This window comes from Chelonia mydas, chromosome 2 (assembly GCF_015237465.2).
Source record: "Chelonia mydas isolate rCheMyd1 chromosome 2, rCheMyd1.pri.v2, whole genome shotgun sequence".
Classification (NCBI taxonomy): domain Eukaryota; kingdom Metazoa; phylum Chordata; order Testudines; family Cheloniidae; genus Chelonia; species Chelonia mydas.
The window spans coordinates 186,440,136-186,454,403 of record NC_057850.1 but is presented as its reverse complement, the minus strand read 5'-3'; the positions used below and the strand labels follow the sequence as shown (position 1 = coordinate 186,454,403).

General features: G+C 46.3%; 1 protein-coding gene across 12 annotated transcripts in view; it reads left to right on the top strand.

The window, feature by feature from the left end:
* Positions 1-14,154, top strand: part of NOD1 (nucleotide binding oligomerization domain containing 1) — a 49,510-nt gene extending 35,356 nt beyond the window's left edge. For 7 of the 12 annotated variants that reach the window (XM_043540845.1, XM_037890339.2, XM_037890340.2 and 4 more), the window contains 6 exons: positions 587-670; positions 1,807-1,890; positions 7,613-7,696; positions 8,628-8,711; positions 10,518-10,601; positions 10,999-11,433. In XM_043540845.1, coding sequence (XP_043396780.1) covers positions 587-670; positions 1,807-1,890; positions 7,613-7,696; positions 8,628-8,711; positions 10,518-10,601; positions 10,999-11,089 — 511 coding nt within the window. In that variant the 3' untranslated portion in view covers positions 11,090-11,433. Of the gene's footprint in view, positions 1-586; positions 671-1,806; positions 1,891-7,612; positions 7,697-8,627; positions 8,712-10,517; positions 10,602-10,998; positions 11,434-12,431 lie in introns of those variants that run through there. The other 5 variants (XM_043540847.1, XM_043540848.1, XM_037890343.2 and 2 more) reach the window with 2 other exon arrangements.
* Positions 14,155-14,268: the final 114 nt, after the last annotated feature.

Sequence of the window (14,268 nt, the reverse complement as noted above, 5' to 3'; positions counted from 1 at the left end):
TGTAACTAATCTCAGGTTTGTGTAGGCCTGACCTTTTCATGAGTAAAGGGAAGGAATGTATGTCAGTATCGTATTTCAGTGAGGGAATTACCAAAAGTCAAATGGTGAACCATTACCGTTGTTTACAGGGAACTTCCGCAAAGTTAGAATGCCTAGCCATGCACAAGGCCAGTTTTCATCCTAAGGTTAAGCCACATTAACTTGTCGCTTATTTATTTTTACCACAGAAAGTGAAAAGAGGCAACAGAAGCCATGTGAGCTAGTGGAGTGAACACAGTACTGGGAGCCAAGGACTCTTGAATTCCAGTCATGGCTCTGCTGCTAACTTGTTGTGCAGCATCAGGCCTAAATTTTGCAGCCTAAAATGATTACTTTTGGTCCGATACCTTGTAACCAAAAGTTTAAATGTGTACAACATTTTAGTTCATGGAAATTTGCAGTAGCCATAATTGATCACCATTCTCTTCCATAGGAGTTGGCTGCCTGGGTCAGTGTCTAAGCTGGAGTTCAAATATAGATGTCTAGATAAGTTGTGTTTTTTTTTTTTTAAGAGCTGCATCTTACAAGTGAATATATTTTTATGCAGAATAGGAGCAAACAAGATAACCACTGAAGGAGGGAAATGTCTTGCCCTTGCTATCCAGAAGAGCAAAACAATGTTTGAAATTGGGTAAGTAAAATTAGTTACTGCCTGGTGGGAGTCTAAACATGACGTCAGCTGGGGCTGGCAAAGGAGCTATGACAGTTTGCAGCAGCTGAAGGACTGGCCCCCGAGTATAGAAATAGCAGCTTCCAGAGGGCCAGCGTCCGATTAATATATAGGCAAACTAGGCATGTGTCTGTGGCCTAAATTCACATGGAGGGCCCAAAATCATAGGCCAGTGTCCTTTGCTGCACCTGCCTCCTCCTTGACTTGCCCAGGAGGCATCGACCACCTGCAGCAGCACCCTGCATCTCAGCCTGGTGCGGAGGGGAGGCCCCAGAGTTGTGGGAGGGGCCCCCTCTGTACTCACCCCACTGCAGCAGCTTCTGTCCCACAGGGCTGGGCCCAGCTCCCTTCTCTGAGCATTGTGAGCTGATGTGCGGGGTTTGGCCCACCCACGAGGAGGAGTTGTCATCTCAATAGCAGACTGCCAAGGGAGGTTCCCTGAGATTTTAGTCGCCCCAGTGGCAGTCTGCTGTTGAGATGCCAACAACTCCCTGGGCTGGTGTGATAGAGAATTATCACCATTTTATCTTCACACGTTACTGAGGATGGAGAGCCTGTGGGGCTGGTTTAGTATCTGCCTCCACTCGGGGCCTGGCCCATGCACTGGCGTGGAGCTGGGTGGGCACAAGAAGCTTCCCCCCACACACACATCCTGTGTGGGTTGGGTAAGGGCCAGGTACAGTGACAGTCTCTGCATGCAGGGTGACAGAGAGACTGCACTAAGCACCCCACAGGGGGCAGGGAAGAGACAGGACGATGGTCCCTCCACGTACACCAGCTCAGAGCAGGATCAGCATGCATGGGAAAGTATCCCATAAAGAGGTGTAGCTGCAGATGGCTCCCCAGTACAGTCCAAGAGACACTCCCACTGAGGCAAACTATCTCCCAGTGCTCCCTTTGGGCTGTACCTTTACAGCAGAATTGAACCCTCATTGCTCAGTCCTGCAAGCGGCTGGGAATGGAACCTGCAAGGATCAATGGGAGTGAAGCTTGGAACCCTGGTCAGTAGTATACGGTCACTGGGGAGGGGGGAAAATGTGACACGGGTGGCACTAGATCCTTGTTCCTTATTTCTCTCTGTTTTCTTTCCTTGCCAGGATGTGGGGTAACCAGGTTGGAGATGAAGGAGCGAAGGCGTTTGCAGAGGCACTGAGGAATCACCCCACCTTAACAAATGTGAGGTAATAAATCAGCTTTACAGAACACCTGCCTTTTTAATGGGCTTTGGAATGCGAGCTGATCTGGAGAGGCTTTGTCTGAGAAGGCTGTTTGGTAAGGCAGCCTTTCCTCTATAGGCTAACAGGACCCTGAGTCAAACAAGAGGCTAGCCTGAGGTCTGGGATCAGGTGGGATTTTCAGTCACAACACAGGTTGTCATTTGTATGTCTGTCATTTTCTCTTTTTATAATGCTCCAAGTTACGGCCTAGGGCCTGCTTCTCTGTAACCTTGCACCATCAATGGTCCCTTAAACCCATTTACCGTTCTCATTTGGTAGCACTTGGCACCTACTTTGTAATGGTGCAAATGACTGCACAGGTCGCAGGGTGATGGGGAAATAGGCCCTTGGTGTGCTGAATGTTAGTAAAGCATGCTCTCTTGAGGAGAAACAAGCAGCCTCTGTACTATTTCTTAGGCTATGTCTACACTAGAGACCTTACAGTGGCACAGCTGTACTGATATATCTGCGCCGCTGTAAGATCTTCTGCGTAGCTGCTCTATGCCGACGGGAGAGAGCTCGCCCGTCGACATAATTAAACCGTCCCCAATGAGCGGCAGTAGCTATGTCGGTGGGAGAGCGTCCACACCAGTGCTTCTGTCGGTCACTTATGTCGGTCAGGCAGGTGTTTTTTTCACACCCCTGGGTGACATACATTTTACCGACAAAAGTGCTAGTGTAGACATAGCCTTAGACTGTAAACTCTACAAGGCAGGGATCGTGTCTTGGTTAAGTGTTTGCACAACAGGGCTACCACAATATAAGTAATAGTGATCCATGAGACAGTGTTTGTAATGAAGTTCAGCTTGAAACTAGTATCTGAAAGCACTATAATGTTTGAAGTTGGCAATGTGGTATGAGGGGAAGCTAGCATTGTAAATCTCATGACTCAACTCATACCTCTTTGCTTTAATGTTTTCAATTCTTGCTGTGAATTTTAAAATCATTTTCGTGGCCACTTCCCAGTTTCAGTGCATGCTCCATACTCCCCCCTCCCCCCCCCCTTTTTTTTTTGGCTCAATTACTTTCATTTTGTCTCCCACTGATACTAAACTCCATGACCCTCTCTTGAAAGAAAGAGCAAACACCCTTGCTTGCTTTCCCCACAAGATGGTGCACTTCACTAGTTTCTTCAGTAGAGAAATAGGGAGTGTGGCGAAGACATTCGGGATCTCTGGAGAGCTCATGGCTGCTGTCTCAGACTATCAGTGATTTCATAGCTAGAGCTCGGCCCTGTTTTCTCTGGGCAGATGACTGCCTGAAACAAAACAAAATGATGAACAGCTGCATTTTTGTTCAAATGGAAAAGCTACCTGAGAGAGCCACCTTCTCCTCACTGCAGAATTCCTCTAGAAGTCTTATCTCAGGTGTGATCCACCTTGAGCCAGCCCTAAGCTGGGTTATGCTTGCCTGGCCCTCTTGCTCGGGAACAAATTTGTTTTTGAATTTAGTGCTTGCCGAAGCAAATATGATGATGTGCCACAGGCAAGCTCCAGTCATTGTATGTGTGCGTGTGCAGTCTGAATTCTGCCATTGCACCTGCACCTGCCTCGTTCTTAGAACCACGGGGCTAGAAGGGACCACAAGGGTCATCTAGTCTAACCCCTTGCCAAGATGCAGGATTTGGTGTGTCTAAACCAGCCAAGACAGACGGTGTCTCAGCCTCCTTTTGAAAACCTCCACTGAAGGAGCTTCCACAAGCTCCGTAGGCAGTCTGTTCCATTGTCCTACTGTTCTTACCGTTAGGAAGTTTTTCCTGAGATTTAATATAAATCTGCTGTGCTGTAATTTGAACCCATTTCCTCTTGTCCTGCCCTCTGTGGCAAGAGGACAACTTTTCTCCAACTTTCAAGTATTTGAAGACCCCTATCCTGTCATCCCTTAATCTCCTTTTTTCCAAACGAAACATACTCAGTTCTTTCAGCCTTTGCTCACATGGCTTTCATTCCATCTCTTTGATCATCTTTGTCTCTGGCCTCTGGATCCTTTCCAGTTTCTTCACATCCTTTCTATACATTGGTGACCAAAACTGGACACACTACTCCAGCTGAGGCCTTACCAGCACTGAGTAGAGCTGTACTATCACCTGCCATGATTGCATGCTATGCCTCTGTTAATGTAGTCTAAAATTTCATTTGCTTTTTTTGCAACAGCATTGAATTGCTGACTCATGATCCACCACAACTGCCAGATCCTTCTCAGCAGTGCTGCTGCCAAGCCACTTATCCCCTGTTCTGTATTTGTGCATTTGGTTTTTCTTCCCTAAGTGTAGCACCTTACGTTTGTCTTTGTTGAATTTCAACTTGTTATCTGTAGCCCAGTTCTCCACTTTATCAAGATCCTGCTGAATTCTAATTCTATCCTCCAGTGTTTTGGCAACTACCGCCTAGCTTTGTGTCATTTACAAATTTGATCAGTGTGCTCTCTATACCAACATCCAGGTCATTAATCATTCTTAATTTACAGTTCTTAAATTAAGAATTTACATTCTGAATCTAGAGTACTTTAATCTTGTTCCATCTATTGAACACCCATAGTGTCAATGGTGGTTTTTATGCAAAGTTTAAGGGTGGATGAAGATAGCCCTAAAATAATTTGTTTCAATCTTTTAGCATGTCATCCTTGTACTTAGGTCCAGGCATCACAGGTGCTGAGTACCTGCAGTTTCCACTGAGGTCGGTCGGCGTTCCAGGTGCTCAACACCTTTCAGAATTCAGGCTCTTTACTAGACTAACCACTAGTCTTCATGGACTTTAATGAAGACGTGTGCTTGCTTGCACGTCATTGGAACATAAGACTCACCTTCTCAGGCCAGACCTTTAGTTCGGAATCCTGCCTCTGGCAGCAACCAATGATTGCTGCTTCAGGGTTTGTCTACACACAGAAGTTGCACTGGTCTAACTTACGTTGGTTTAGTTAAACTGCTCCACTTATCTGGTTCGTACCAGGGAAATTGATGATTCAACCAAAGAACCGCATTCAAAGGCCTTTGTAGGACTGAATCTCGGCCATTTGCCAGCCAGTGTTCCCGATGCAATGCCTCCCCCCAATGTTTGAGCCATCGGGCTGGCCCTGAGACTACTGCAGATAAGTATGGAGGGATTGTTGGCAGCCAAATGCAGCATCATCAGCCATTCTTGTAACTGACCCAACCATGCATGTTCCTGGCTTTGACTTGTCACACCGCTCATGGACCCTTCTGAACCAGTTTTGAACAGTGAAGGGTCAGTGTGCACCCAGCCTTTACACGTAGGGCTAACAAGAGGGTCCCAGGTATGGTTGTGGCCCATGCACACAATGTCACACATCACTGACGACTGCCCTCTGACCAGATTTGATGGTGGTCAGAAGCCTCTGGTGCTTGGCTGATGAGGCTTCTGCAAATAGGCTTGGCAAGCTCTGCACCCAATAAGAAGAAAATCCACCAGTGTCACTTGTGTGTGTGGCTCCTCTTGTATCGGTTTAAGCCTGCCTTACAGAGCTTAGCTTGTACCAGTCCAGGAACAAATTCCATAGGTTGTCCATGGGTCTGGTCCAAAGCCCAGTAAGCCCCTGGAAAGACTCCTGTTGATTTCAGAGGACTTTGGCTTAGGCCCTAAATGCTGTGTACAGTAGTGTGGTCTTGTATTTGTTCTCCCAGGCTTGTCCTTCCATTTCATTGAGTGTCAGAGCCCAGCATGCTCATGGCTAGTTCAGAGTCTTGACTGCTGGTGATTGGGAATCAACTGGAAGGCCTGACTTTGCATGGTGGTGTTCTCCCCCACTCTGCCCCTGTGCTTTCCTCACTTCTTGCCTCCTTACTGGTGTTGTGTTCATAGGCACCGACTCCGTGGGTGCTCCAGGGCTGGAGCACCCATGAAAAAAAACAATGGGTGCTCAGCACCCACTGGCAGCCCTCCTATCAGTGTCTCCTCCTCCCCGCCAGTGTCTCCTGCCTGCTGTCGGCCCCGCCGATCAGCGCCTCCCTCCCAGTGCCTCCCACTCACCGCGATCAGCTGTTCCACAGCATGCAGGAAGCACTGCGGGGGTGGGGGGGTAATAAGAGAGAGGAGCAAGGGCAGGGCATACTTGAGGGAGAAGGCAGAATGGGGATGGGAGCCTTGGGGGAAGGGACAGCGTGGGGACGGGGCTGGGGGGAGCACTCCCCAGCCACATTAGAAATTCGACACCTATGGTTGTGTTTGAATCAAGTTGCGAAGGATCAGTTGGAAATGTGAGTAGTTAGTACATTCTCCTGGTTCTCCGCTCCAAGAAACAGCCTCCTCCTCCCCCTGCTGTGTTAACTGTATGAATTCAGTTTACTACGTCTGATGTAAAATATATATATGTGACTGATTTGAATTTGGGCTTCATTGGTACCCAAGGAAAATAGTGGGTGAAATTGTGCAGAAGGCAAACACAAAGCCTTTGTGCACTTACATCCCCCAACTGCCCTATTTTGAACACTCATATGAGAATTAAGTGGTTACCTAGGCCTTGTGCTAGCTAGTTGCCCAGGACTGATCTCACTGGTTATCCCTGCAATACTGCCAGCTCATGTTTGGCTTCCAGAGGGACTTAGAAGAGCTGCTTTTTGAAGATCTGAAACTTGGAGCTTAGTATTAGACAGATACTCTTACCAACGTCTAGCTGAAGATAGAGGAAAAGATTTAAAAAGCCTCTGGTCTGCACTGAAAACTGTGTGTGTGTATAAGTAAGGCTAGGTTTTAGTCATAGGTATTTCTAGTAGAAGTCATGGGCAGTAAACAAAAATTCACGGCCCATGACCTGTCCATGACTTGTACTATATACCCGACTAAATCTTGGGTGCTCTGGGGCGGGAGGGTAGGGGGGCGGTGTGTGGCCTAGGACCCCACTGGTGCTGGGGGAGGCAGGGGTGTGTGGCAGCCTGAGACCCCCACTGGTGCTGGGGAGGGGGCGGCAGTGGCCCGAGACTGCCCCAGGAGTGGCCAGTGCAGCTGGCCCAGGGGCTGCCCGAGCTGCTCGGGTAGCCCCGGGCTAGATGCAGTGGCTGCTGCAGAAGTCCCGGAAAGTCCCGGAATCCGTGACAGACTCGCAGCCTTATGTGTAAGCCTACATTTCCATGGGCAGTTGCACGCTGTGTATTTGCAAGAATAACTTGGCATCTCGGAGATTAAATTCTGCAGGTACAAGCTATAAATGACCAGCTCTTACCTAGGGTTGTGGTAACTGCATTGAACACAGATACATTGTTGAGCACATGCCTCAGACAGGGGCTGATTTTAGGAGGTGGGTGAGCAGAACAGTGACTTCTGGGGGCGCTGTGCTGCTGTTTTTTTTCCTTGTGTCTCTGGTGGTTTGGGGTGCTTTTGGCTTAGCTATTGGTGGGGATGGCACTGGTGCCAAAAACATTTTCCACCCTGGCACTCAAAGCCACCAATCACAATTCTGCTGTCAGTCCCCTAAGTACCACTCTCTGATGCCAAACCTTGTGACCTGTGTAACTGAGGGCAGAGTCGGACCCAGGCTGCACGACAGTAACAGAAGCGTGTAGTTAAAATGCTTCCGCTGGTAAAGGCTTAATTAGTTACCATTTGTAGAGCCCTTTGAGCATGTAAATCACTCTCTAAATGCTACGTATTAGGATTGATTTAAAGACAAGTCAGGCTTTTTGTAAAATGGAGATGCTGGCTATTTTTACGTATTCCTCTCTCTTGTTTCCCAGTCTTGCATTCAATGGCATCACGACAGAGGGAGGCAAAAGCATTGCCGAAGCCTTGCAGCACAACAACACCGTGAAAATATTTTGGTAATCTGTATCGGTTCAGTCTGTGGAAATATCTGCCCCCTTACTCATTGTTAATGGGTTGGAAAGGAAAGCTGCAACTTAGTTTTACACTTTCGCATTGGGAAGTAAGGATCATTTCACGTTAGAACGGGGATGAAGGAAAAGGACGATTACGTGTTCTTTATGACAGGTCTTTTCCAGAGCCGTGTGCTAGCTCTTATCTAACTGGCACAGGCATGTCTCCTCCAGCTGGGAATCACACCCCCAGCTTGAAGTACAGACGTACCCTTAGGCTAGGTCTACACCACAAACTTACATCAATGTAACTACGTTGCTCAGGGGTGTGAAAAATCCACCCCCCTGAGCAATACCAACCTAACCCCAAGCGTAGCTAGCGCTGTGTTGGTGGGACAGCTTCTTGTGTTGACATAGCTACCGCCTCTTGCGGTGGTGGATTAATTGCCGATGGGAAAAGCCCTCCCCCTGGCATAATAGTGTCGTGGATGGAGTGCTACCGCAGTGCTGCTGCAGCTTTTTAAGTGTAGACCTGAGTCTCGTCTCCTATCACTTTTGTCGTCCGAGACAAGATTTTGTTTGTTTGTTCCCACAGCCTTCATGGCTTCTCCAATGCTACTCCCATGTCTGGACCTGTCCATGTCTGCCAGTGCATTGTATTTACCCTCTCATACACATCCCCTTCCCATTCTGCAAGGCCCACACCTGCTATCCCATGTCAGTGAAATATCATCACCGCCCCCTTGTTAATAAAAACCAAGTAGGCAGGCTCTGGGCCTCTCCTGTGTTTTTGTGGCCAGGCTTCAGAAGCTGCTCAGGACAGGAACTGTTTGTGTCTTGTCCAAAGCTTAGTGCGCTGTCAGCACTTAAATAATTGAGTAGCAAATGTCAAAATGTGAAACAGAGTTTCTGAACAAACTCTCTCTCCCCTAATTAGGTTGACTAAAAATGCGATAGATGACGAAGCTGCAGAGAGCTTTGCAGAGATGCTGAAAGTGAACAAGAAGCTAGCACATTTATGGTGAGTTAGTTACATTTAAACAAGCGTGGCTCTTTGTCGCCCATCACATTAAAATTGCAACTTCCAAGTCTATGCAGGTCACAGCGAGCCATCTTGGCAATGCCTGGACGGGTTCGGGCACTCCTGGACTAGGTGGGTGACAAGGGAAACGAAGCTGCTGCTTTGCTTTTTTATTTTATTTTATGTATTTATTTTTAAACTTTTGAAAAAACATGCATCAAGTTGGGCACCTGAATCTACATTTAGGTGCATCAGTAAACATCCTGCAAACCTGCAGAGTCTATTGCAAAGAGTGGACGCTCCGGGCAGTCAGTGCCTCTGAAAGCAAAAAGGGGCCTTAGCTTTTCTGCAGCTACATTTGAACGTTTTGGCCACAGTTTATTATAAATCTGCCTGAAAAGGGTGCGAGCCCAGCACCCTTTGGGCCAGAGCCGGCACAGCGGCTCAGTAAAGCACGGGTGCTACTGCCAGTGGACAAGTTTATATCCTGGCTTTCTTGGTTAAGCCACCTGATGCTTTGAAATGGCAAACTGACCAGGGTAGAGATTTGTACTTGAGACTGAGCCAAACGTTCTTCCAGTGGCTGAAAGCACTTGCAACATCTCAGTTTGTTGATCAAGTTCAGAAAGTTCTTCAAGGCAGTTCTTCCCTTTCTCCCCCCTGAGAGAGATTTTTGAGAATTAATTTGATTTTCTAGCTGAATCCTGAATCTCTGCCAATCACGGGAGCTTATAAAGTGTGTAGCATATCATGACAAGCTACCAGGTGGGTGGTGGTCACCTTGACTGAGTATCTTTGTATTATTTCAGCAGGGAGTAGTTTTTAATTTGAGACAACCGTTCTACTCTAGAACAGTTAATGAGGATCCCATGCTGTCTCCATTTCTATTCTTGTGTCTTTTGTATCTTTCAATTTCAACTCTTATATCAAGTGTGGTTTGTCCAGTGCATGAGCATCTTACCTAGATATTACTGCAGATACATTTTTTCATAATCAAACCATAGACTAGACAGAACTCTACTTAGAACTAATAGCGGTAGCTTATGACTAATTTGCTGGAAGGGTCACCTGTGAACAATATGTGGTGCTCACTTTTCCCCCTTGGCCCATACGACGGGGAATATATTGACCTTATTTTGTCCCTGGCCTAAGCAGTGGCAACTCCCGTTGACTTCATTGGGAGTTGCGCTTGCTTACACTAGGGCTGTTTGATGCAGTGTCTCCACAGAGATCCCAATCCTTGCTGGCCTGCTATCAAGAGATTGCCATTTAGAATTTCATTTGGATTGCTCACATGGCAAATAGTGACCACTAAACACCCAGACTGCCCCAGGATTTATGCACAGAATTGGTCTGCTACTCCTTTTTAAGTAGAAAATATAATTACGATGGACTAAAGCAACAGAGTGAAGAACTTAATGTATCAATGGATCTAGTGTTCATAATTCCACACTGATAGTAACCAGCTTCCACTTATCAGGCAGCACATGTATTATCAATTGCATAATTCAGCTCACTAACCCTGAAACACACACACACATACTTTAAAATCAAGAGGCTCTAAGACTCTTGGCCTTGCTGCTGGTAGCAGATCTGGGGGGAAGATTGTCTGATGCTGGCACGCCCTCCATGCAGATGGCAATCGGAAACTACCTCTTCTTGGCAAACAATCAACCCTGCTCATCAGTGTCAAGCAGAGCTTAACTCTGTGTTGATTTCTGCATCAAATACACTGAGTGTGCAAGAGAGGGGATGCTACAAATCAGAGCTAAACAGCTTGTTTGACTTGAAGTGCTTTACTTTTAGGCTTATCCAGAATCAGATTACAGCCAAAGGGGCCAAATACCTCAGTGAAGCTCTCCAGGAGAACACAACCCTGAAGGAAATCTGGTAAGATCCCACTCCTCGGAAAGTTGCTTTGTAACTTTATTTCCTTTCAAATGCTTTGATCATATGACACTTGCAGTAAATGTCAGGAGGCCCTCTTCCCCCGCCCTACCCAAATGTGATAAAAATTCCATGGCCCACTGGTGCCACAACTCTTTCTCTGCATGTCCAGTAGACGAAAAGCCAAGGCTGGCATTAGGGGGTAGATACCCTGGGCGAAGCTAAGTTGCTTGTGCTTCAGCCTGGGTGGTGGGGCTTGGGTCCTCAGTCCCAGACTCCTGGTTGAAAACTGCTGATTTAGAGCAAATTTCCAGCAGGGGATGTTGTATTTCCAGCCTGGAGGATTCAGCTTTCGAAGGACCCGCTCATTCCAACACTTACACCTCTGCTTTGCTCACAGGAGCAGTCCCATTGGCTTCAATCTGATCGCTTTCCTGCAGAAATCAAAGCACCTGTTCGAAGAATCAGGGCCTGAGTTCTGCTGGATCTGAATATTTTTTTCAAGCTTTCTTCAACATGTTTCTGCTACCAACAAGCCAAAGCCAGACAAGCAGATGATAGCTGCATTTAATTAACATTAATAATTTGGTGCACAGAATTTGTGCTTTGATTTTCTTTTTTCAGCCAGCACTCCATGCACAGTAAAGGGGCTAAGCTACAAAGAGATTTGCTTGGTTTAGATGAGGTGGGCATCACATGGCACCTGGGTTTGGAGGCACAAAGCCAAAGACCAGTCCTTCCGCTAGCTCTGAAGCATGGACTAGCCAGTAGAATTGGGTTATTTTTACCGCTACTGCTTTCAGGCTGTGATTTTGTACAACATAGATTTTTTTTTTTAAACCAAATGTATTTTTCTTAAGTGCCAGGCCATGATGTTCCTACTTTGAAAGCTTGTCAGTCACCACCTGTATTCCACTGCAGCAGGCCCATGGGGGAGGTGTTCTGTTACAGAGCTGGGGTTGGGGTGTGTGTACACAAGTTTTCTCTCTGTCACCCACTCCCCCTTCGAATATTTTCAAACCAAAGGAAGGTTCCTAAATAAAAGTGGTTTGTTTCTCAGAGGTGGTGAGCAGTGGTAGGATTTGTGAGTGCTCAGCCCCTCTGAAAACCAGGCTATTTATATACAGGAGCCTAACTTTAGGCAGCTGCATTTGAAAATGTTGACCTAAAGCAAGATCACTATTAAAAGAAACATCTCAGCAAATTAGGTTGCCCTTAGTATATTTTGCCCTGCTCAGGAGGATATGGAATAATGAGGGCGAAAGCGTGAACAAGTCTCTGTTCATTTGGTTACACTAGATTCCCGCACTTGGGGAACCTTAGTCAGCTGGATCCCTTTTTTCATACTGGCCATAATATAATCAAACATACCATTCACCTCCTGGGCAGTTCAAAGCAGTATGGGATTGTCTTACTCCAAGTGCAAAGTCACCCTGACTAGCATAAAGCTAAAACCTCTAATGCTGGCTGCCTACATTTAGCCTTCTACCTCTACAATGAGGCTTGGCCTCTCAGGAGCACCAAGCACCCAACCAGCTCTGATTCACTTTAATGTGCTGGGCACCCAACAGCTCCCACTTGAGTACCTAGAGAGAAACTAATTTTAGACACCAATTTTTGAAAAATCTTGCCCCACATCTCTGTAATCAGAACCCCATTTGGGGTTTGTGCCCAGGTATGAACATTTGGTAAGCGAGTAGCACACAGAGTGAAAGGAAACTTTGAGTGCCACTCCAAAAAGCTTGAAAAAGCAGAAAACATGAAATTACCAAAAAGTGCTAAATATAGTAGGCGCAAACTCTTCATTTTCCATTTCCTTTTCCCCCCTACCAGCTTAAATGGGAACCTGATCAACCAAGAAGAGGCCAAAGCCTTTGCAGATGAAGAGCGGATTATTTGCTTTTGAGTGTGTTCTTTCCAGTTTGGACAAGCTCAGTATTACAAGTATTATTCCAGCACTTAGAGACTGCAGGGTTACCAAGGCATCCGTCTGCACTGGGGACGTCACTGCATGTAAGGGAGTCTGATTAACTGGCTTTTTCAGAACACTCTGCCCTTCCCCCTCTAGTAAGGTGCCTGTGTTGTTACTCCACACTTTTGCTGAGTGTGACAGTGCCTTAGAGAACTAAGTGTTTGTACAGTGTTTGGATGATTTAAAGTGCCCTGTCAGTGTAATCAAACCAACCTCCCCCCCGACCCCCCCAGCAGGTCTATGTACTTTGATACATGGATATAGATGTATTAGGTAAATAAGTCTCTTTATAGCTTATCTATATGTACAATTAAGGCTGCAAGATCTTGTGGAAGAGCCACAAGCTCACAGCAACATCCCCAGTGGACCAAGGAAAAGATTGTGAGCATTTGGAGATCCTGAGTAGATCTGTAAACCATACATGCAGGGCATTTTCTGTGCTCGTGCCTGGGGTCTAATTTTCCTATCAACTGTCAGTGGAGCTATGGGTGCTTAGCACTCCTGAAAAGCAGGATCTTAGACTTTAGGCTTTCATTATTTTTAATACTCCTTCCTCCACATTGGAGCTAATTCACACAACTTCCCCCAGATACCCAGCAGCACTCCTGCCATTTTGTTAGAATGTTGTGTGGTCAGTATAGAGACAGGCCCCTGTAATTACAGTGTTCAGTTTTGGGGGATTCTGGAGATAAACCTGAAGAATTGGCCGCTAGCCTCAGATATTAGACAAATTTAGACTGGACTTAAAAGGTATACATTTTTAATGAGAATTAGCAGCTACTGGAACCATTTACACAGGGGCATGGTGGATTCTCCATCACTGAGGATTTTTAAATCAAGGTTGGATGGTTTTCTGAAAGATCTGCTCTAGAAATTATATTAGGAGAAGTTCGAGGGCCTGTGTTGTACAGGAGGTCAGACTAGATCAGGGTTCTCAAACTGGGGGTTGTGACCCCTCACGGGGTCGTGAGGTTATTACATGGGGGGGGGGGGAGGGTCATGAACTGTCAGCCTCAACCCCCAAACCCTGCTTTACCTCCAGTATTTATAATAGTGTGAAATATAAAACAAGTGTTTTAATTTATATGGGGGTCGCACTCAGAGACTTGCTGTGCGAAAGGGGTCACCCGTAGGAAAGTTGAGAACCACTGCACTAGATGACCACAGTGGTTCTGTCTGGCCTTGGAATCCGACACACTGCTGCTAGCAACACACCAACAGCAAAGAGCAAGGAGAACTGAAGAACTAACTGAGTTGAGCAGAAATCTCTTTCCCAGCAACAGGGAAGTGTTAAAAACTGTTGGCGAATGTAAGACTTGCATGCCAGTCCTACCTGAATTAACAGAACCATTGAAAGCATCAGTAGGAGATTGGAATGACAAGCCACAATCTGGAGCTAGAAGAGTTGAGAAGCAAAATGATTTTCAGTAGGAACTAGTGATTTTGGGAGCCCAATCTGAGCTGCCTTAAAGAAGCCTGATTCTCAGAGGGCAGGTGCGCAGTACTTTGTGAAAATCAGGCCTTTGTTAATGCATCGCAACCTTTGAAGCACCCAAAAGTATTAAACACTTTGCAAAAGCTTGGTCAATGTTCCTTAATTTTCCTTTAGTTAAATAAATTTTCATTCACTAGATTAAAAAAACACACACATACACCAATACACCTACCTGTATGTGTGCTTGATTCTCTATTTACTAA